Below are 22,159 nucleotides of genomic sequence, written 5' to 3'. Positions count from 1 at the left end.
TTCTAGTACAATAATCTGACTGCTCAATGGTAAAAAGACAGTTCCTTGAGACAATGCATTTGTACATTTATCTTTAATTTAAACTCAATGCAGTGTAGTCACAGCTCACACACTCAATCTGTAACCTTCCATGAGGCACCGGAAACCATACTGTAGCGCATCTTTCTATACCTGATAGTCAACTATCTATAAGTTTAGCACGTCTATGAATATCCTGTTGTGTAGTTTTTTATTGTTTAACTTCTGATTCCATTACAAATCATTCCATCCCAGGTTGCCTCAAATAAGACTTATTCAGTATGTTATGAACCATTCGGGGGCTTTTTTAATGCTTGGGAATATATACTTGATCCTACCTTTGAAACTGAAGTAAATCTCATTGACAGCAGCCTTAAAATAATTTTTCTTAATGTTAAGGATATGGCTAAGATATGAAGGTCATGCTTACTTTGTGTCAGGCCCCAGGGTCACTCTGCAGCACCTAAAAACTTCAATGATCTTATTGTAATATAGACAAATAAGCATTGTGCCCAAAAACTTCAATGATCTTATTGTAATATAGACAAATAAGCATTGTGCCCACAAATGCATTTCTATATGAAGCAGAGGATATGCAAAAGAATGAACTTTGAAAATAAGTCATGTCAGATGGAGAAATGATCATCAGGCCAAAGCACTTGCTACACACCCTGAGTTCAATTCCCAGAATTCACAGTAGAGGAGAGAAGCAACTCATCAAAGTTGTCCTCTGAGCTTTACTCACATGCCATGGCACCTGTGCCCATGTTCACACACAATTTGTGTGTGTGTGTGTGTGTGTGTGTGAGAGAGAGAGAGAGAGAGAGAGAGAGAGAGAGAGAGAGAGAGAGAATTACTTGAATCAGCTTTTACATGTTCCTTTTCATAAGTTTAGGATCTAGCGAGATGACTCAGCAGTTACAAGTACTTGCTGTTCTTCTAGGATCTAAGTTTGGTACCCAACACCATCAACTGGCTCACAACATGCACCTTCCTATTCCAGGGCAAACAACACCCTTCTCTGGCTTTCATGATTACTTGTGAACAAACATAAAACAGACAGGTGAACACACTCACAAATGAATAAATAAAGATCAATAGTTATTGGTTTAACTAAACCTATTGAATGTGAAGGTTGCTCTGGTCCTGGGGCCACCCAAGGGATGAGCTACTCAAATCTCTTTCATTGTGGGACTTACTTTAAAATATTTCCTTAAACAAATAGTTGTTAATACCAAGTAGGCATAAGTACTATAAAGAAAAATAAAGCAGAGTGGGCAGATACAAAGTGGGTCCTAGAGACAAGTTTGCTTAGAGTACTTGGGAACACCTCTTTAAGGGATAGATTGAACAGAATCCTGTGTAAAGTAAACTTGTACATACCTGACCACTCCCCGTGAGCTTTTTCAAAATTGCAATAATTAAGCCACATTTAACACTAGAAATCCCATATTTGAGCTCCAAAGACTATACATTGTTATTTGGACATTTGCATTCCTTCAAATGTTATTTTTAATACATCTAAGTATCTGACGTTACATATTGGTTAGGTTGCTATTATAAAATGCTATCTTAGCTAGATATGGTATAACACACGTTCAGTATCAGCACTTGGGAGACAGGGGAAGGAAGATCTCTGTGACTTCTACACCAGCCAGGCTATATAACGGGACCCTGTCTCAAAAACTAACTAACTAACTAACTAATAATAATAAAGTATTTAAAATAAGCAGGGGAGATGGCTCAGTAGATAAAGAATTTTCTATGGAAGTATGAGGACCAGTGTTTGGATCCCCAGAACCCACATAAAATTGGGATGCAGTAGCACACATGTGTGATTCCAATGTGTCTACAGTAAGATGGGAGGCAAAGACTAAGAACTCTCAAATGCTCAATGAGCTAGCTAGTCTGAGACACAAAGAAGCAAATAAAAGAACCTATATGTTTATTAAAAAAAAAAAAGTAGAAGATTGGGATCTGACAGCAAAGGTTGTCTACTGACCAACACCCATGTACCATAGCTGCACAGGCTTCTACTCACATACAAACTTGCACTTACACATTATACATACATGCCAAACGCAAATAATAAATAATAAAACACTATCATTTGAGGGGAGCTAGGGTCATTATTCCTTTAACTTTTATTGAATACCTATGACATACTAGGCATTGCCTTATAAATACAGACTTTAAGTAAAGAGGTTGCTGAGATAGCTCAGCAGACAAAGGCACGAGCAGAGGCAAAGCATCCCAGGGATCTTATTAAAAGGCTCTAGAGGGACTGGAGAGTGGTTCAGTGATTACGAGCCACTGTTTTTGTTGCTAGGGGACCTGAGTTCAGTTACTATCATGCCCAGTATTCTATCATGGGGATGGAGAGATGCATCAGCCATTAAGAGCAATTGCTGCTCTTGCAGAAGAAGCCAGTAAGGTTCCCTACCCCACATGATGACTTTACAACCTTCTGCAACTCCAGTTCTGAGGAATATGATGCCCTCTTCTTACCTCATTGGGTACCAGGCATGCATGTGGTGCAAATACATACATGCAGGAAAATACTTAAACATGTAAAAAAAATTAATTTTAGAGATTAGGTCTTACTATGTTATCTGTGATTGACCTGGAACTCAATATGTGGACCAGGCCAGCGTTGAACTCAAGAAATCTATTTCTTCCAAGTGCTGGAAATAAAGGCATACAGCACCATGTTGAAAAATAAGCATATCTGCTTAACGCATATTTGAGGCTAAAAATTCTAACTTAGTAGGGAAGAAAATAGACAAAATTAGAAAATGTATGAAACTTAAGATTCTTTTTTTCTGGCTACACTGGTAATAACAATACTTTTAAAAAATGAAAGTTTCAAATACAAGAACATATCAGAAAAATCATCCACCATGACCAAGTAGGCTTCATTCCAGAGATTTAAGAATAGTTCAACATACAAAAATCTATCAATGTAATACACCATATAAACCAACTGAAATAAAAAAAAAAACACATGATCATCTCATTAGATGCAGGAAAAAAAACCTTTGACAAAATACAACACCCCTTCATGATAAAGGTCTTGGAGAAGCAGGGATACAAGGAACATACCTAAACATAATAAAGGCAGTATACAGCAAGCCTACAGCTAACATCTAACTAAATGGAGAGAAACTCAAAGCACTCTACAAATTGGAAAGGAAGAAGTCAAACTTTCACTCTTTCACTATTTGCTGATGATATGATAGTATACTTAAGTGACCCCAAAAAATTTCACCAGGAAACTCCTACAACTGAAAAATACCTTCAGTAATATAGCAGGATACAAGATTAACTTAAAAAAAAAAAACACGGAAGATAAAAGGGTTGAAAAAGAAATCAGAGAAACATTACATTTTACATTAGCCACAAATAACATAAAATACCTTGGGGTAGTTCTAACCAAACAAGTGAAAGATTTGTATGACAAGAATTTTAAATCTTTGAAGAAAGAAATCCAAGAAGACATCAGAAAATGGAAACATATCCCATGCTCATAAATAGGATTAACATAGTAAAAATGGCAATCATACCTAAAGCAATCTACAGATTCATTGCAATGCCCAGCAAAATTCTTCACAGACCTTGAAAAAACAGTACTCAACTTCTTATGGAAAAACAAAAAACCCAGAATAGCTAAAACAATCCTGAACAATAAAGGAACTTCTAGAGGCATCACAATTCCTGACTTCAAACTCTACTACAGAGCTACAGTACTGAAAACAGCCTGGTATTTTTGACAGGATGATCAATGAAATCAAATTGAAGACCCAGATATCAACCCACACACCTATCAACACTTGATTTTTGAAAAAGAAGCTAAAATTATAAAATGGAAAAAAAGAAAGCATATTCAACAAATGGTGCCGGCATAACTGGATATCAACATGTAGAGGATTGAAAATAGATCCATATCTGTCGCCATGCACAAAACTCAAGTCCAAATGGATCAAAGACCTCAACATAAAGCCAACCAAACTGAACCCCATAGAAGAGAAAGTGGAAAGTACATTGGCACAGGAGACCACTTCCTAAATATAACTCCAGTATCACAGACACTGAGAGCAAAAATTAATAAATGGGACCTCGTGAAACTGAGAAGCTTTTGTAAAACAGAGGACATGGTCAACAAGACAAAATGGCAGCCTACAGAATGGAAAAAGATCTTCACCAACCCCACATCGACAGAGGGCTGATTTCCAAATTATACAAAGAACTCAAGAAACTTGACATCAAAAGAAAAAATAATCTAATAAAAATGGGGTACAGACTTAAATAGAGAACTCTCAAAAGGTGAATCTCAAATGACTGAAAGACACTTATGGAAATGTTCAACATCCTTAGCCATCAGAGAAATGCAAATCAAAACAACTCTGAAGTTCTTATATCTTACACCTGTCAGAATGGCCAAGATCAAAAACACTGATGACAATGTATGCTGGAGAGAATGTGGGGTAATGGAAACACTCCTCGATTGCTGGTGGGAGTATAGCCGCTTTGGATCAGTATGACGATTTCTCGGAAAATTAGGAGTCAATCTACCTCAAGATCCAGCAATACTACTCTTAGGCATCTATCCAAAGGATGCTCAATCACACCACAAAAACATTTGCTCACCTATGTTCACAGCAGCATTATTTGTAATTGCCAGAACCTGGAAACAACCTAGATGCCCTTCAACTGAATGGATAAAGAAAATGTACTACTCAGTGGTAAAAAATAATGACATTTTGAAGTTTGCAGGCAAATGGATGGAACTAGAAAAAAAACATACTGAGTGAGCTAACCCAGACCCAGAAGACAAATATAATATGTACTCACTCATAAATGACTTTTAGCAAAGAATAACCAGCCTATCGTCCATGACCCCAAAAGAACCTAGACAACAAAGACCCTAAGAGAGAAATACATGGATCTGCCTAGGAAGGAGAAAAAGGCAAGATCTCCTGAGTAAATTAGGAGCATGGGAGGTGGGGGGAGGGGGATAAGGGGTTGGGAAAAGGTGGAAAGGGAGAGGGTAGGAAGGAAGGGGAATGGGAAAAATGTATAGCTCAATTGGAAACAATAAATTATTAGAAAAAAATGAAAGTTTCCAAAATCAGGCTCCACTGTTGCTACTGGTTAGAAGATTTTCTTATAACCTTACTTTTTGGGGGGCATATAGTATATAACTATTTTCTGAAATAATTTTTCAACTTTCAAGTCAAGTGTTATGGGGTTGTCTTACATACTGCAGAATATTTAACAGAATAGCTGGTCTCTACTCAACAGATGCTTCCACAGTTACAACACTAAAACAGTATCTCAGACAATGCCAATATTCTGTACAGGAAAAAGCCACCCTGGTTGAGAACCATCATACAAAATAACTTTTAAATGTATCTGTTCTTAGGTACTTATTTTAAACAAGTGAAAATTATTTTTGCAACTGTATCCCTTTTTCTATTCTTTTTTCTTTCCCTCCCTACATCCCTCATATTTTTTGCAGACAGTCTCATTATAGCCTAGACTGACCTGAAGTCCCTTACATAGTCTCCTGTTCTTTCTCATCTCCTAAAAGTGCCAGGATTACAGGTGTATGAGACCAAGAAACTCCTATCATCCATGTTGCCCCTGAACTTAAAGCAGTCCTTTTGTTCAGACTTATGCCGGCTCCTACCAGTCTTTTAGTTTAGAGGAAAAACCATTTATAGGTATATAAGTCTCCTAAATCAAGATTCCCAATATAAACACTCTGTGTAGACAGACATCCTCCAAGATTCTCCTTAAAAGTATATAGATTTTTGGTTTTATTTACTTACTGCCTTGTCACTTCTTAATTTATTAACATTTGTACTGTTGCTTTAAAAGGTAAAGGGTTGGGGCTGGAGAGATGGTTCAGAGGTTAAGAGAGGTCCTGAGTTCAGCTCCCAGCAACCAAGCACAGGGTGGTTCACAATCATCTGTAATGAGATCTGGTGCCCTCTTCTAGCCTGCAGGTATACATGCAGATGGTACACTTTATATATAATAAATAAATCTTTTAAAAATAAATTTACAAAAGGGAAAGGGTTGAAAACTGGACATGGTGGCTCCTCTCTATAATCTCAGCACTTAGGAAGGAGCCTGCAACAGGATTGCTGTGAGTTTAAAGCCGGCTTAGCTCCATAGTTTGAAAAAGAAAAGTGAGGAGTTGGTTGTGGTTGGAGGTGTAGCCCACAGTAGACACTTGCACAGCGAGTGCAAGGCCACAGTTGAATCACTGCAAAGGAACCATGAAGGTTAGGGAAAAGGGAGCTTATTTCTAGCAACAAAATATCACGGTTTAGTCAAACAAGTGAACATGTTTTTATTTTAGTAGGTAGAAGTAATTAAAACCAACGGAGCCAGGTATTTTGGTGCACACCTGTAATCTCAGTACTCGGAGGCAGAGGCAGGCATAGTTTGAGGCCAACCTGGTCTATATAGAGACCTGTTCCAGGATAGCCAAGACTACATAACAAAACAAAACAATAAGTTGAAGAGTTGGAAATCTTATAAGTAGGAGTGCTGTGATGGAAAGTTCTAGATGTACTTGTAATGCTAGCTAGTAAACTCTAAAGATGTAATAGTGGGACCAAGTAAATCGAAGAATATGGAGAGAATGTGTGAGAAATGTCATCTAGTCAGAACCAAGCCATGGTGGTCCATGCTAGGAAACCCAGCACTTAGAAGACTAAGGAAGAGGACTGTAAAAACTTTCAGCTTGGGCTACACAGTGAGTTCTAGGATAGCCTGGGCTACTGAGACCTTATCTCAGACACATAAACAAGAAGACCAAAAACAAAGGGACAGTAAGTTGAATATATAGCCAATCATCACCAGTGTATATGTGGAGTCAGCATGAAGGAAGATAAGTATTCAAAGCAAAGAGGAAAAGATGAACATTCTGGTGCTTAAAGACTGCCATGTGACAGGTGGGTGAGAGGTGAAATGAGAACTGGTCATTAGTCAGATGAGCTCCAACGGTAGTGAAGAAGCAAGCCAAACCGTCTGCAAATGAGGGAGCGTGAGAAGATGATGGCATCAAGAAAGATCCACTTCCTTCCTCTGCCCCCTCCCCCACACTGGAACCATGGAGGCTGTACCAGAGAAGGAAAAGGAGGTTCGTGTTGTGCCAGAAACCCTTCAAAAAACGTGAAGGGATTTTGCAGAGTTGAAGGAGAAGCACCTTTGGAAGAAGACTGCTCTGAAGTCACTGCGAAGGGCCCAGAGAAAGCTTATCTATGAAAAGACAAAGCACTATCACAAGGAGTAGACAGAGATTCGCATGGCCAGGATGGCAAGGCAAGCTGGGAACTTCTATGTGCCAGCAGAACCGAAGCTGGCACTTGTCATCAGAATCCGAGGTATCAGGGGTGTAAAGCCCAAAGGTGTGCAAAGTGTTGCAGCTTCTCCGTCTTCTGCAGATCTTCAATGGCACCTTTGTTAAGCTCAACAAGGCTTCAGTTAACATGCTGAGGATTGTGGAACCATATATTGCAAGGGGGTACCCCAATCTGAAGTCAGTAAATGAGCTCATCTACAAATGTAGCAAAATTAATAAGAAGAGAATTGCCTTGACAGATAATTCCTTGATTGCTCGATCTCTTGGTAAATACAGCATCATCTGCATGGAGGATCTAATTCATGAGATCTATACAGTTGGAAAAACGCTTCAAAGAAGCAAATAACTTTCTGTGGCCCTTCAAATTATCTTCTCCACGAGTGGAGTGAAGAAAAAGACAACTCATTTTGTGGAAGACAAGATAAACAGGCTTATTAGACGGATGAACCATGGTATTTTTGTAATATGGTCAGTTAATAACAGTCACAGCTTGGCAAACTGAAAAAAAAAAAAAAGAAAGATCCACTTCTACTAAGGTCATTTTTTCACTCGCTAGACAAATAGAAACCAGGCACCTATAATATACCAGGTGATATGTGATATGCAAAATGATACAGTGTAAAATATGTAGTCTAACAGGGAGACAAACATTAAACAAAGCAGTGATATTTGGTATAATAGAGTAGGGCAAGATACAGAAAGACATTGCCTTTTTAATTCCTGAAAGCAACTTTTAAATGATGGTGTCCTAATATTGGTTTTTTTTGGTTTTTTTTTTTTTTTTACATATTTCCCCTTAAGAACTGAAACACCATCCTCTCTTCAGTGAAGTGGACTGGGAAAATCTGCAACATCAAACAATGCCTTTCGTACCACAGCCAGATGATGAAACAGATACATCCTATTTTGAAGCCAGGAATACTGCTCAGCATCTGACCATATCTGGGTTTAGTCTGTAGAACATACATATCATTTTGATTTAATCTTGTAATATAGAATTAAGTTTTGCAATATTATGTTCAATACTAGATTGACTTAACAGGAGAGAAGTCACTATCGTGCCTAGGCTAATGAACTTTCAATTAATGAATACAATAGCTTTTACAAAATTAAAATACTATGCGAAATATATGTAATTTATCTTTACTATAAACTGGATATAAATCATCACAGCTTTTTTTCATCTTATTGTCTTATTTATTAGCTGCACTTTATGAATACTAACGTATCAATAAACTAAAACACTACTACTCAATACAGAGGGAATGAGCCATAAGCTTCTATGCAGATTTCATTGTTCTGTTCACTTCGGTATTAATATCAAATAAAAAACGACTATTTCATTTAAATTTATTTGTACATGGTTGCCTGCAAAACTGTGGTCTCAAGACAGTCTTACAAGACAATACATAACTGTCAAAATCAGACATTGAGCCAGACATGCAAGCCAGAAGCCCCCATATTCAGGAGACAGATGCAAGACAGAAGTATGACTGCAATTTCAAAACTAAGGCCAGCCTGGTCTGTCTCTGAGCTGGAGGCCATTCAGGACTATATAGTGACACCCTGTCTTGTAAAACTTTAAAAAAAAAAAAAAGCTGGAAAACTATTAGTAGTGTAACTTTGCAGAGTACAGCCTATTCAAAAGAACTAAGATTTTAAGGGTTTAGCTTACCTTCCTAGTGATAGAATTTTGCTACCTGACTGCTTTTGGTGCTTTCTTCTACAATTCCTGTTTGTTTAAGAGTTCTGTAAAGGTTGGGTGTGACACTTTAAGCAATTTTAGTAGCTTGTTCAGTTTTATCAGAGAAAAATAGTAATAATCTACTTTTAATAGCTGTAACTAATGATTGTCAGCATCACTCTTTTTGAAGAATACTAAGAATCAGCTAAACTAATTGAGACTTTTAGCATTTCCCTAGAAGAATAAAATTACGATTTAAATGTACCATAGGTAGGTTTTGTTAATAACCTTTTGCACATTGACTTTAGTGTTTCTACTTTCCTTTACCACCTAGTCACAGCTCAGCTATAATGTAGTTTGCAAAGATGAGACAAGCCTAGATCTGTAACAATAAAAGACACAGCATAATTGGTGCTGGGTATTGAATCCTTGGGCTAAAGGTTTGACTCTGCCCATTTTATAATGACGACTTAATTTTCCAATCGCCCTTTTAAATAAAGATATTCAAAATAGTTACTACAACTTCATTTAAAGTGAGTCACACTTTTCAGGTGACAGCATATTCTACAGGCTATTTACTCAATCTATAGTCCTTTTCTAGTGTTTTCAAGTAGTAGAAAAAAAGCCTTTGGAATCTAAACCTGGTTAAACAATTGTGCTGCCACGGACAGGTTAATATTGAGCACTAATATATTGGTGATTGATATAATTACTTTGGAGGCTGAAGGTAGAGAATACTTACCTAGTATGCATAGGACCTTGGCTTCAAATTCCAGTAACACACATACTAATTACTTTGTAGACTTAGAATAAGCAGAGTCAGATTAACAAACTAGGGGTCCAAGGAAGTCTGGCCTCTAAGAACTCTGGATCCCAGTTAGTTAAAAATGAGTCTGCAGAAGCAAACCGCTTATGGCTTCTTAAAGCAAATCACTGGACAGTTGGTTACAGTAAAATTTAATTCTGCTGTGGACTGTTGAGAGGTCCTGACCTCCTTGGGACTACATGAATAAAGCACTGGACTAGACAAAAAAGTATGTCAACAGATGGATGAATAAACATAGGGATACATTTATTAAAGCAAACAATATGTTATATGTAAGTACACAGAAGAGAAACATTTCTTTCCATAAATGCATTTTTTATAAAATGTTTTTTCTACTTTTTGGTTCTCATAAATTGGCCTGTTTTCATAGTAGTTGGTGGTGTTTTTCATTGACAGTGAATCATAAACACTTTGCACATTTATGTTTATTTTGCCTGTCTGTACAGAATGTAAAGAATAAAAAATAATAAAAGAATTATTTCTTCTTTCACAATTATTTAACCTAAGGTTCCAGCAGTGTTGTTTCTTTTGGTCGTGTGATGGATTCAGTGAGAATGGCCCCCATAGGAGCACGTTTGAATACTTGGTCCCTGGTTGGTGGAACTGTTTGGGAAGGATGGTTAGTATATCACTGGGGTGAGCACTGCTCTCTGCCCCTACTTGTGGTTAAGCTATGAATGTTCAGATGCTGCCTGCTGCCTCTGCTCCGCCATCATGAACTCTGCCCCTCGGAAACCATAAGCCCCAAATAAAGTGTTTTTTAATAAGTTATCTTGGTCATATTGTCTTAATCACAGCAATAGAAAAGTAACTAATTCAACTGACTAAATGAGATATACATAAATGAATATTTAAAACACTCTGGCTGGATAGTAGTGGCACACACCTTTAATTCCAGCCTTCAGGAGACAGAAGCAGGTCTGTGAGTTCAAGGCCAGCCTGGTCTACAGAGTGAGTTCCAGGACAGACTCAAAAGCTACAAAAAAAAATCCTGTCTTGAAAAACCAAAAGAGTAAAAAATGAAAAAAAAAATCAAACATTCTGGAAAACAAAAACTAGGGCCAGCAAGAAGGTTCAGTAAGTAAAGGCACTTGCCACCAATCCTGACCACAGTCAGTCTCCAGGAACCACACAATGGGAGGACTGCAAGGCACTTGCCACCAATCCTGACCACGGTCAGTCTCCAGGAACCACACAGTGGGTGGAGATAATTGCAAACTATTTACTGACCTCCATATGTTTGTTGTGGCATGGACACATGCATTCTGTAAAACACTAAAACCTAAAGCATTACAAAATTGGACTTAATTCTAGTAGAGAAGACAGGGGCCTTATCTTAGGGTTTCTATGGATGTGATGAATCAAAAAGCAAGTTAGAGAGGAAAGGGCTTATTTGGCTTACACTTCCATATCACTGTTGATCATCAAAGGAAGTCAGGACAGGAACTCAAACAGAGCAGGAACCTGAGGCAGGAACTAATATAGAGACCATGGAGGGGTGCTACTTACTGGCTTGTTTAGCATGGCTTTTTCAGCCTGCTTTCTTACAGAACCCAGAACCACCAGTCTAAGGATGGCACCATCCACAATGGGCTGGGCCATCTCCCATCCATTGCTAATTTAGAAAATGCCCTACAGCCAGATCTTATGGAGGTATTTTCTCAGTTGAGGTTCCCCCCTTTCAGATAACTAGCTAGTGTCAAGTTGACATAAAATTAGCCAACACAGCTCTGAGTAGAAAATTACAATTTGCTATCACAGACATGTCACAGGCAGCTACAGTCATTCTGCCACCAGATAATGTAATAGTAATTATTGGTAAGTTGTAATGGTATTTATTGAGAATAAATGATTTATCATCTAAATTTACAACTGTCAATAAGCTACATTCAGACTCTTGTTAAAGAGAAACTGAAACGGAGCTAAATGATCTTGGTTGTTCCCCACACAAATCAATCTGAAGAAATGCCCCCCCCCCCAATATGCCTCTCTCACATAAACTTTGTTTGGGCTAAAGGCAATTTGAAACAGAAACACTAGGAACTCATCCCTCCCCTGCATTCAAGTAGGTATAAATTCTCCTTCACTGGAGACACGGCTACTGTGAGCCAGAACACCAGAGGAATCAAAACAAACATTACACCTTTACATCCCAAGCTTCATATCTATGAAAATTAAAATGACTTTTCTGTGTCCTTTGTCGGCAGCAGCAAGAGGACTGCCTCCAGGCTGAGGCCAATCTCAGCTACAGAGTAAAACCCGACCTCTTTTTAAACTATGACTAGTATCCTCACATGACAAGTGAGTTAAACTGCATTCACTTCTGAAATTTTTATCAAATTACACATAATATGGCTTTATTTAGTCTCGTGAATTTCTTCTCTGCATGGTTCTGGGAACTGATGGGGACCTCACATGCTTGTGCTGTGGAGAGCTGCTATCTCCTGCCTGTTACTCAGGATTACTTCATAGCAACTACTATTTGCTCTCCCTTCAGTTCTGCACACAATCAATACAGTTAACCAGTAATAAGAAAATAGTTCATTTCTCATTAACCTTTTATTTTTAACTTAGTTTTACAATAAACAGAAAAGCTGATCATTAAAAAAATACCATAGCTGTCAATTTTTAAAATAAGGTTTATGTTTTAAAGCATTACCATTATATCCTATAATTACATCAATTATATACAAGGACTGTGTGCAAAGTGCTTTTCAAGCTATAAAGTGATTCCGATCTATGATACAAATGGTTGCCCTTAGGAGTTCGTTACCTTGACTACTTGCAATGAATCACAACTTGTTACAGCCTTTATTTGCATTTTATTTATATAAGAAAAAAGCCATCATTTTATGATACCAACTTGTCTAATTTAAAAAAAATAAACTCTTGATCCATACTTTACCTATGATAACTCAGTTATTTCCTTTTTTTCCTTCTAAATAAGTAGAAGGTAGATTTGGGTCTGTTTGTTTCATATCTTAAGCAAATACTAGTAGTTCCTTCCAACCAAGATGTGGTACACAATTTAAGAACAAAAAAAAAATTGAAATCTGGGACAAGCAAATAATGTTTTCATACTTTTTTCTTCAAAGAACAACCCTATACACTAGAGAAGGATTCTTCTGCTCTTACTGAAAATGTCCAATACCTAATGCTAATCCCCCCAACATCCCATATCAAGAATGCATTAATTTTTTTACTATACAAAGCTAGTCAGGTGGTGCATGCCTGTGGTCCCAGAAACTGGAGAAAAGTGGAGACAGGAACATCAGGTGTTCCAGGTCATCTTTAGCTACAGTGTGAACCAGTGTTGAGCAAGAGCTACTGAGACTGTCTCAAAAGGAAAAAAAGGAAGGGAGAATTTGCTATAAAGTTTGTAAATTACATCTTCAAAGCACAGGTTTTGGGAAATACACAAAAAGGATTATTTTCGGTCGTCCTTCATTTTGATCTAAAGGACAGAAGAAACTTAGGTTTCATTAGTCAGGCATCCCTTAATTATGTGGACAAAGATGGCGTGTATATTTAGTCCTTCTAATACCTTGTGATGTGCACCCCAAAGGAAAACCTGAGGCACTAAGAGGTTAAGAATCCAGACTGGAGTTTACCACTTGAAAAAAAAAAAAAAGATTTTCATGCGTTTGCTCCTTAGTAAAAACAGTATAAATAAGTTTTCATTTTATTGCAAAGCACCCTATGAAGCAGACATTGGATATCCTCACCAAAAAAAAAAAAAAAAAGATTAAGTGCGTATGATTGAATTAAAAATCTGATGACTTCTCTGTGTCAGCCTGGAATATACTTTTCCACATCCATTGGGCCTATTCTTCATCCCCTCATCAAGTTAAGTCTGTTCAGCAACTCAGTTCTGAGACAATGGCCACAGTACAAAGGACAAGGATTTTCTGAACTGGGCAGACCACAAAGAATGCAGAGGACTCTTCCATCAGTTTGCGGCTACCTGTGGACAGTTCAGTGGCTGATACAAAATTGATTTGACCTCATTTAAATCCACTTGTGTTGTATTCTTTCTTGTGTTTAATTTAGAAAAGTAAATATTATAAATCTTATAATCATAACAGTGCCTTAGAAAAGCAGCTTATATTTCTTATGAGAAAAAATCAGGTAAACATGTTACTAAACTATAATAAATTAATGTCCGTCAAGCTCAAAAAGAGTAAGTCTACATATGCTACTTAAAACCTAGTTGAGATTGATTGTTCAAGTATCAGCAATATTAGTCCTTAAAATGTTACCATTTGTGTAGTGCAAAGAATACATATGTATATAAACAAACTATCGGAGAAAAGAAATATAATCATCACAAACTGAGATTTTCTTGTGAAATCCACAATCCATTTCATTTCTTAGGTCATCCAGGGCCAATCTTCTTGAGTAAAATGCCATTTTCTTCAGTTTAGTTTTCTTTAAAAAGAAAGTAAAAACCAATCATGTAAGTATAAATGAATATCAAGCACATTCATACCAAAAAGATTTTGTGAGCACACAGCATTCAAACTCAAGATAAAACTACTTGGCAGGAAAGATAGAACCACGGGTGCCAAAATTATCAGACAGTTTTCTGTGTATTGGTTCATTTACTGCTAGTGCTGGGGACTACTTTCATGTGCTAGTATACCAAGCTATTATATAAGAGCGTGCAAGCAGTTTTTAATAAATAATTTTCATTTTATATCTCTCATTTTACCTTCTAATTTTCATACTTTTCTAACTTGATACTATACATTTAATAGTTGGGGGGATTAATTCATATTTTCATTTTCATAAAATTATATATCTTATTTTGTCATATTTGGCTGTGTTCTCTCAGAAGCCCTGTTGTTTTCTAATGACAGACAGAAAGAAAATATATCTAGAGGGGAAAGGAAGAGGGAAAGTACTGAGAGGAATAGAAGAAAGGAAAATTATAATCAGGATATATTATATGAAAAAACAATCTATTTTCAATAAAATAAAAATTAGGCCGGCAGTGGTTGAACATGCCATTAATCCCAGCACTCGGGAGGCAGATCTATGGGATCTCCATGAGTTCAAGGCCAGCCTGGTCTATAGAGCTAGTTCCAGGGCAGCTAGGGCTGTAACACTGAGAAACCCTGTCTTGAAAAACCAAATAAACAAATAGAATTAGAAAAATTGCCGGATTAAAATTAAGATATCTAATCTACCTGGTTCTACCTCCAACCCAGTACTATCAGCCACATACACAACCAAACTATGTTTAAACCTGTCTCACTAAAACACGCTGTTCTGAAGAATTTGCAATTGGAAAGATCACTTAACAGTGAAAAACTCAACAATAAAGCAGAAAATTTATTGTTTTTCCATCTCTGAACAACAAAAAGGGATACTTAGAAGAAATAGTGAACCTCCTTTACTAGATGTCTGGCAGCAATGAAGTACTAAAGTAAATGAATTCCTGAAGTAATTTTACAAAAGCAGTTCAATTTTCAAAGGGGTGTGATGGCACAAACCTATAACCCCAGCACTTGGGAGGCCGGGTACCACTGCAAGTTCGACACCGGCCTGAGCTCAAGCCAGCCTGAGCAAAGTCTGAAACACAAGCTCAAAGAACAAACAAGAAAAAGAAACTTAAAAAAAAAATCCAAATTTCCTTAATATTTTTTTAATGGCGTTTTTGCCTGCATGTCTGTCTGTGTGAGGGTGTCAGATCTTGTAGTTACAGACAGTTGTAAGCTGCCATGTGGGTGCTGGGAATTGAATCTGGTCCTCTGAAAGAGCATCCAGTGCTCTTAACTGCTGAGCCATCTCTCTAGCACCCCCCATCCAATTTTCTATAACTGCTAAAACAATTTTTCTAGACCGGGCAGTGGTGGCCCACCCCTTTAGTCCCAGCACTCGAGAGGCAGAGGCAGGTGGATGTCTGACTTCGAGGCTAACCTGATCTACAAACTTAGTTCCAGGACAGCCAGGGCTACACAACACAAAGAAACCCTGTCTCAAAAAAGAAAAAAATTCTTCCTTTTTTGTTTTTGTAAGACAGTTTCACTATGTAACTGGCTAGCCTGGAACTCCTGCTCCTCTTGCTTCTATTCCACAAGTGCTGAGATTCTAATGCTTGGATATATCATTTGTTTTTTTTAACCTTTCATGATGAATAAGCTGAATAAGCTGTTTCAATCTTAAATTAAAAAATAAGTAAATAATTATTATTCTATGCCAAATTTCTCAACTACCTTCATTTTATATATTTTGTGTATATATGTGTGTACGTATTCACATGTATGTGGTGCATGTGTATGTAATAGATGCACAGAAGAAGCCATAAGTCAACATCAGGTGTCAGTCCTCAGAGTAGTGATTCTCAACTTTCCTAATGCTGTGACAGGTTAAGAACATTGCTTTAGAAGCTATTCATGTTTTAGAGCAATGGTCCTCAACCTGTGGGCCAAATCCCTTACAAGGTCAAATGACCCTTTCATGAGGGTTGCCTAAGACCACTGGAAAACACAAATATTTACATTATGTTTCATAACAGCAACAAAATTATAGTTAGGAAGTAGCAATAAAAGTAATTTTATAGTTGAGGTTCATCACAGCAGGAGGAACTGTATTGAAAGGGCCTCAGCCCTAGGAAGGTCAAGAACCACCATTTTATCACCCTGGACCAGCCTCCTCAGCAGTGATCCTTCACACTTGCACAGCCATGCCCCGCTCTGTCTGGTAGTTCTGAAAATCCAACTCAGGTCCCTCGTGCTTGCTGTGCAACTAAGCTGTCTGCAAAGCCCTAACCACAGGCTTTCTACAAAATAAACATGAAAAGAAGTTTGGGGGCTGGAACAGTGGTAGACTGTTTGCCTAGTAAGAGGCCCTGGGTTCTACACCTAATATACCCAAATAAAATACAAATAATAAAAAATAAAAGGGAGTTGAAACGCACCTAAAATTTGTAACTATGGTGGAAGTGATTTAAACTAAGGTCTGTATCTGCAAAGAGCATACTTATACACAGTTTTGAAGGGGCAAGTGCTACCAAGACACTGGCTGCTGCTTCTGAAATTCTATTAACGCTGTTTAGAAATAAATGGTCTTTAAGAGCATCATGTTTCATTAGCCATAAATCTTACAAAGCATATAGTCACTGTCATGTACATAAATTAAAGGTGTACAAATCCATCACATATTCTGTATACAAGTACACAGAAATCCACAGAAACATTTGCCAAGGTAGTTTTAGTCCCTGGATGTTCAGAATGACAATGCATCTATAAAGCAGACCTATCTCCTTGTATCTACTACAAATTATAAGAGTCCATGAACCATTTCAATTATAGAACTATAATACTACCTTCTCCTTCTTTGATAATATAAATGCACCAACCACTGGGCAATAAAAGGCCATATAATAGCAAAAGTTAATGCACCAGGAGACATCTCAAAGGGCCACCAAGATGGTTTCTGTGAAAACAAAATAAGCTTGTCATTTATCTCTTAAGTACTGCATGGAGAAACTTGAAGACATTTGTTTTGTTTTGTTGTTTTGTTTTTCAAGGCAGGTTTTCTCTGTGTAACAGCCCTGGCTGTCTTGGAACTCACTCTGTAGACCAGGCTGGCCTCGAACTCACAGAGATCCTCCTGCCTCTGCCTCCTGAGTGCTGGGTTTAAAGGCATGAGACACCACAGACCAGCTTTCTTAATACATAATTCATAAATATTAAAACTAATAATAATCTTTCCTCTGACAGAATATTCTATGCTCAGTAAGCAGACTTCTAAGACTTAAATAAACATATCCAACTTTTTTAAAAAAAGCACTCTCAAGGAAAAGAGTGTCCAAAGACCAAAGGGACACAGCCCAACACACAGTTTTAGCTTCAAAGCTCTGAAAGGTAGATTTCACATTAAGTAGCTCAAAAACTGTAAATGTATTATAATTTACTTAAAATTCTTACCTGTGAAGAGGAGGGCTGATTACTTGTCTGCAATGATAATTTCGCCTTTAAATACAAATGAAAAGTAACAACTTTGAATGAAAGAAAAAAGTGTGTAATTTTGGGGGTTTTTCATTTCTATTTTGAGAAAGGGTCTCTAGCCCTAGCCCAAGTTGGCCCTACAACTCCCAATGTAGTTGAACTTGAACTTCTGATCCTTCTTGCCTCCACCTTCCTATTATTGGGATTACAGGTATGAGTCACCCATGTCATCACACCCCCACACACCTGGTATTTATGCAAATATTATCAATACAGATTCTACCCTGCTTAGCAGAAGATAACAACAGACTAGTAGCTTACCTGTGAAGCAGTTAGTGTTTCCAGTTTATGAAGTCTCTGAAGGACATTCTGCATGTCCTCTTGTAATCTAATGAGCACAAGAGCAATCTGCTCATTGAGGCTGCCTCTGGACCCTCGGTCTGAGCCCCAGCGTTCTCCATCACCTCCACTTCCTACTTGCCGACCCTGGGTTCCTTCACTCAAATGTGGAATTCTATGCCCTATTAAGAGAATAAAGTAAGTTACCTATCAATAAGGGGTTCTTTTTTAAATAGAAATAGTGTACTATTCATTTTCCTTCATAATTCCTTGATACATAAATAAACAAAGAAAAGTAAAAGCAACCAGGAAGCACCTAAAATAAACCATTAGGAGCCAGGGGAAGGGGTGCACACCTTTACACCTTCAATCCCAGTACTTGGGAGACAGGTGGATCTCTATGAGTTCGAGGCCAGCCTGGTCTACAGAGTATGTTCCAGGACAGGTTCCAAAGTTACAAAGAAACCCTGTCTAGAAAAACAAACAAACAAAAAAACATTAATGGAATCTATTCTATATTAGGGGAAGAGTGTACATTATTACCAGTGTATGACAATGTTTATACAATTCATAAGGAAGATTCATGATCAGAGTACATGTTTAAAAACTCTACTGGGGCTGGCGAGACAGCTCAGCTGATCTATAACTTGTTGCTCTTATAGAGGACCTGGGTTTGGTTCCCAGCACCTGCATGGTAACTCCACTCCAAGGGATCCGACACTACCTTCTGAACTCGACAGGCACAAGACATGCCCGTGGGGCACATACAGACAGGCCAGCAAACATTCATACAATAAAATAAATCTTTGTATAAAAATTTAAACCAGGGGGCTGGAGAGATGGCTCAGGGGTTAAGAGCACTTCCAGAGGTCCTGAGTTCAATTCCCAGCAACCACATGGTAACTCACAACCATCTGTAATGAGATCTGGCGCCCTCTTCTGGCCTGCAGGCACACATATGCAGGCAGAACACTATATATAATAAATAAATCTTTAAAAAAAAATTTAAACCCTCTTTACTGTAAAGGTAATTAAAACTGCTTCTAAAAACGTAACTTGTTTTAAACTATTAAAATTTACATTAAAGAACAAAAATTTCTTCTTGGTTTAAAAATTAAAACCCTGGGCTGGAGAGATGGCTCAGAGGTTAAGAGCATTGCCTGCTCTTCCAAAGGTCCTGAGTTCAATTCCCAGCAACCACATGGTGGCTCACAACCATCTGTAATGGAGTCTGGTGCCCCTTCTGGCCTGCAGGCTTACACAGAGACAGAATATTGTATATATAATAAATAAATAAATATTTAAAAAAAATTAAAACCCTTTTAAGCTCATAAAAGAGTTTTCTAATTGTAAACTGCATACTTCTTATACATATTAAATATCTAACTACTAAGATTTTTCTATATTGCCATTTATTCCTTTTTATATGCACAGATTTAAAAACTGGCTTAACCTCATAATTATGTGCTATCTTTAAATCATATTACAAACATTTCTCTCCATCATTGACTCTTATTCCAAGAACACTTACATGCTTTCATAAATCCCTTAATATGAAGCATGAAGAAACTAACCAACCATTCTACACATCTGACTAAAGTGATTATGAATTTCTGCTAATATAAAAACCAGGCATGGTGGCACGTGCTTGTAATCCTAGCACTTGGGAGGTAGATGCAGGAGAAGCAGAAGTTCATAATCAGCTTGGGCTACAGAAAGAGTTCAAGGCTAGCCTAGGATAAATGAGACTCTGTCTCAAAAATGACAAAAAACAATTACTTCAAGGCTGGGCATGGTAGTACACTCCTTTAATTCCAGCATTTGGGAGGCAAATGTAGGCAGATGATCCCTGTAAGTTCAAGGCCAGTCTGGTCGAAATAGAAAGTTCCAGAATAGCAGGGTTCTATAAGAAAACCCTGTCTCAAAAAGAAAAAGCCCACAATTATTTTTAAAATTTTCAATTATTCCTGCGTGTATGTATATGACTGAAAGATATGTATGGATGTGTGCATGCCATGGTGCATGTGTGAAAGTCATAAGACAACTTTCAGGATCAGTTTTCTCTGTGGGGTCTAAGGAATTGAATTCAGGTCATCAAGTGTATGTTGTAGCAAGTGATTTTACCATCTCTCAGGCTTCAAAACCAAATTTTTGCTAATGCAAATAATGTTGCAATGAATGTATTCATCTCTAAATTTTTGTTGTCTCCTGTGTTGGTAACTTTCCTGGTTGCTGCAGCAAAGTGCCTGAGCAAAGCAACCTCAGAAAGGAAGGTTTGGTTTTGGCTTCCAGTCAAGGTCAATTCCATCACGGCAGGAATGGTATGGCAGCAGGAGCGTGGGGCTACTGATCACATTGGTCTCAAATAGGAAACAGAGCACGATGAACACGGGTGCTCAGCTCAATTTCCCCTTTGTATTTAATCTAGAACCCCAGTTCAGGAAAGTCTTCCTACCTAACTAACCCCATCTAGACATCACTCACACCAAGAGGCTTGTCTCCTAGGTGACTCAAAATCCTTCCAAGTTAACAACAAATATTAACCATCACACCTCCTTTAGTACAGATTCCAATAATAATAATTATTGGATCAAAAGATTTGTAAAGGTTCTTAGTATTGCCAACTTATTTTTCAGAAGGCTAACAAGAGGTTTTTTATTGTTTTTCTTGTGTTTGTTCTCTCCCTCCACTACCCCCGTGAGTGTGTGTGTGTGTGTGTATGCGTGTGTGTGTTGCTGGGGCTTGAGCCTATGTCCTCACATGTACGAGACAAGTACTCGACCCTTAACTACATCCTCAGCACAGCGAACAATTTTTATTCCTGTGTATTCTTGCAGAAATGGAGTGTTACAGATCTTCCTTCATAACAGAAGTCAAGAGTTTTTTCCTTCTTACCTTTCTAATCCTCTTGGCCAGAAGTATAAGGAGATCAAGTGTGAAATTTGAGTTAATTTGTGCTCTAGATGCAGTTCTATTTATAATAAGAAAAGAGCAAGACCTATGTAAATTCAATGAACTGAGTATTAGGAAATCCAATCCAATCCCTTATTGGTTTTCCTTTCTACTTTTGTGCATTCAGTGTACTAATGTTTCCACTGAATGCAAAGATTCTACCTACAATTTTTCAACATTAAATGGTACAAAAGTATACCTATATAACAACTGAGTTTTTCACCTGAATTACAGTATTTTTTTAAGATTTATCTGTGTGTGAGAGAGTGAGAAAGAAAGAGAATGTTTATGTCTGTGCACCACATGCAAGCAGGTGCCCAAAGAGACAGGGTGCTCGATTCCTGGGACGAAAGTTACAGGCAGTTGTGAGCCCTCTGATATGGATGCTGGGAACTGAACCCAGGTCCTTTACAAGAGCAACAGATACTCTTAACTACCATCTCTCCATCTCATCCATCTCTCCAGCCCCTGAAGTATAGTATATTTTTTGAATGGGCTTTGTGTGAGATGATTTTGCCTAAGAGCAAGCCAATGCAAGTGTTCCAAGTATAATTAAGGCAGTTAGGCTATATGCATATTCAGCTTAATATTCACAATTTATAAAGGTTGTATTGGGACATAATCCTATTGAAAACTGAAAATATCCATACTCTGTCCAAATGGTTATTTCTCAATCCTTTTCCCTTTCCTTTCTCATTCAATGGTGGGGACCAAACACAGCTATGACTGAGCCACACTTCCTGTTCTACATTAATTTTGTTTGTTTGTCAAGACAGAGAACTCGCTCTGTAGACCAGGCTGGCCTCAAACTCAGAGTTCCACCTGCCTCTGACTCCGGAGAGGAGGGAATAAAGGTCTGCACCATCACCAACTGGCTCTCTACATTCATTCTCTCATGCTTTTCATAGTATCTTTATTTCTTACCAGAAATAACTATAACAAATATATTTACTTTTTCCACACTCATATCTAGTCTACTCCCTAATCACATCACTATTTTTTATTATTGT

General features: G+C 37.7%; 2 protein-coding genes and 1 pseudogene across 6 annotated transcripts in view; 2 read left to right on the top strand and 1 right to left on the bottom strand.

Moving 5' to 3' along the window:
• Mastl (microtubule associated serine/threonine kinase like) overlaps window positions 1-10,204 on the top strand; it is a 58,098-nt gene extending 47,894 nt beyond the window's left edge. For both annotated transcript variants that reach the window (XM_041641644.1, XM_041641643.1), the window contains exon 12: window positions 8,195-10,204. In XM_041641644.1, coding sequence (XP_041497578.1) covers window positions 8,195-8,352 — 158 coding nt within the window. In that variant the 3' untranslated portion in view covers window positions 8,353-10,204. The remainder of the gene's footprint in view (window positions 1-8,194) is intronic.
• Window positions 7,142-8,103, top strand: LOC121440761 (annotated as a pseudogene).
• A 2,236-nt stretch (window positions 10,205-12,440) lies between the features above and the next one.
• The window catches only part of Acbd5 (acyl-CoA binding domain containing 5), a 32,996-nt gene continuing 23,277 nt past the window's right edge, over window positions 12,441-22,159 (bottom strand). For all 4 annotated transcript variants that reach the window (XM_041641555.1, XM_041641553.1, XM_041641554.1 and 1 more), the window contains 4 exons: window positions 18,180-18,379; window positions 17,838-17,882; window positions 17,234-17,343; window positions 12,441-14,331 (listed from right to left, as the gene is read on the bottom strand). In XM_041641555.1, coding sequence (XP_041497489.1) covers window positions 14,319-14,331; window positions 17,234-17,343; window positions 17,838-17,882; window positions 18,180-18,379 — 368 coding nt within the window. In that variant the 3' untranslated portion in view covers window positions 12,441-14,318. The remainder of the gene's footprint in view (window positions 14,332-17,233; window positions 17,344-17,837; window positions 17,883-18,179; window positions 18,380-22,159) is intronic.

This window comes from Microtus oregoni, unplaced genomic scaffold (assembly GCF_018167655.1).
Source record: "Microtus oregoni isolate MIOR12 unplaced genomic scaffold, Mior012 000070F_ref0000104, whole genome shotgun sequence".
Taxonomy (NCBI): domain Eukaryota; kingdom Metazoa; phylum Chordata; class Mammalia; order Rodentia; family Cricetidae; genus Microtus; species Microtus oregoni.
This window is presented reverse-complemented; position numbering and strand designations above follow the sequence as displayed.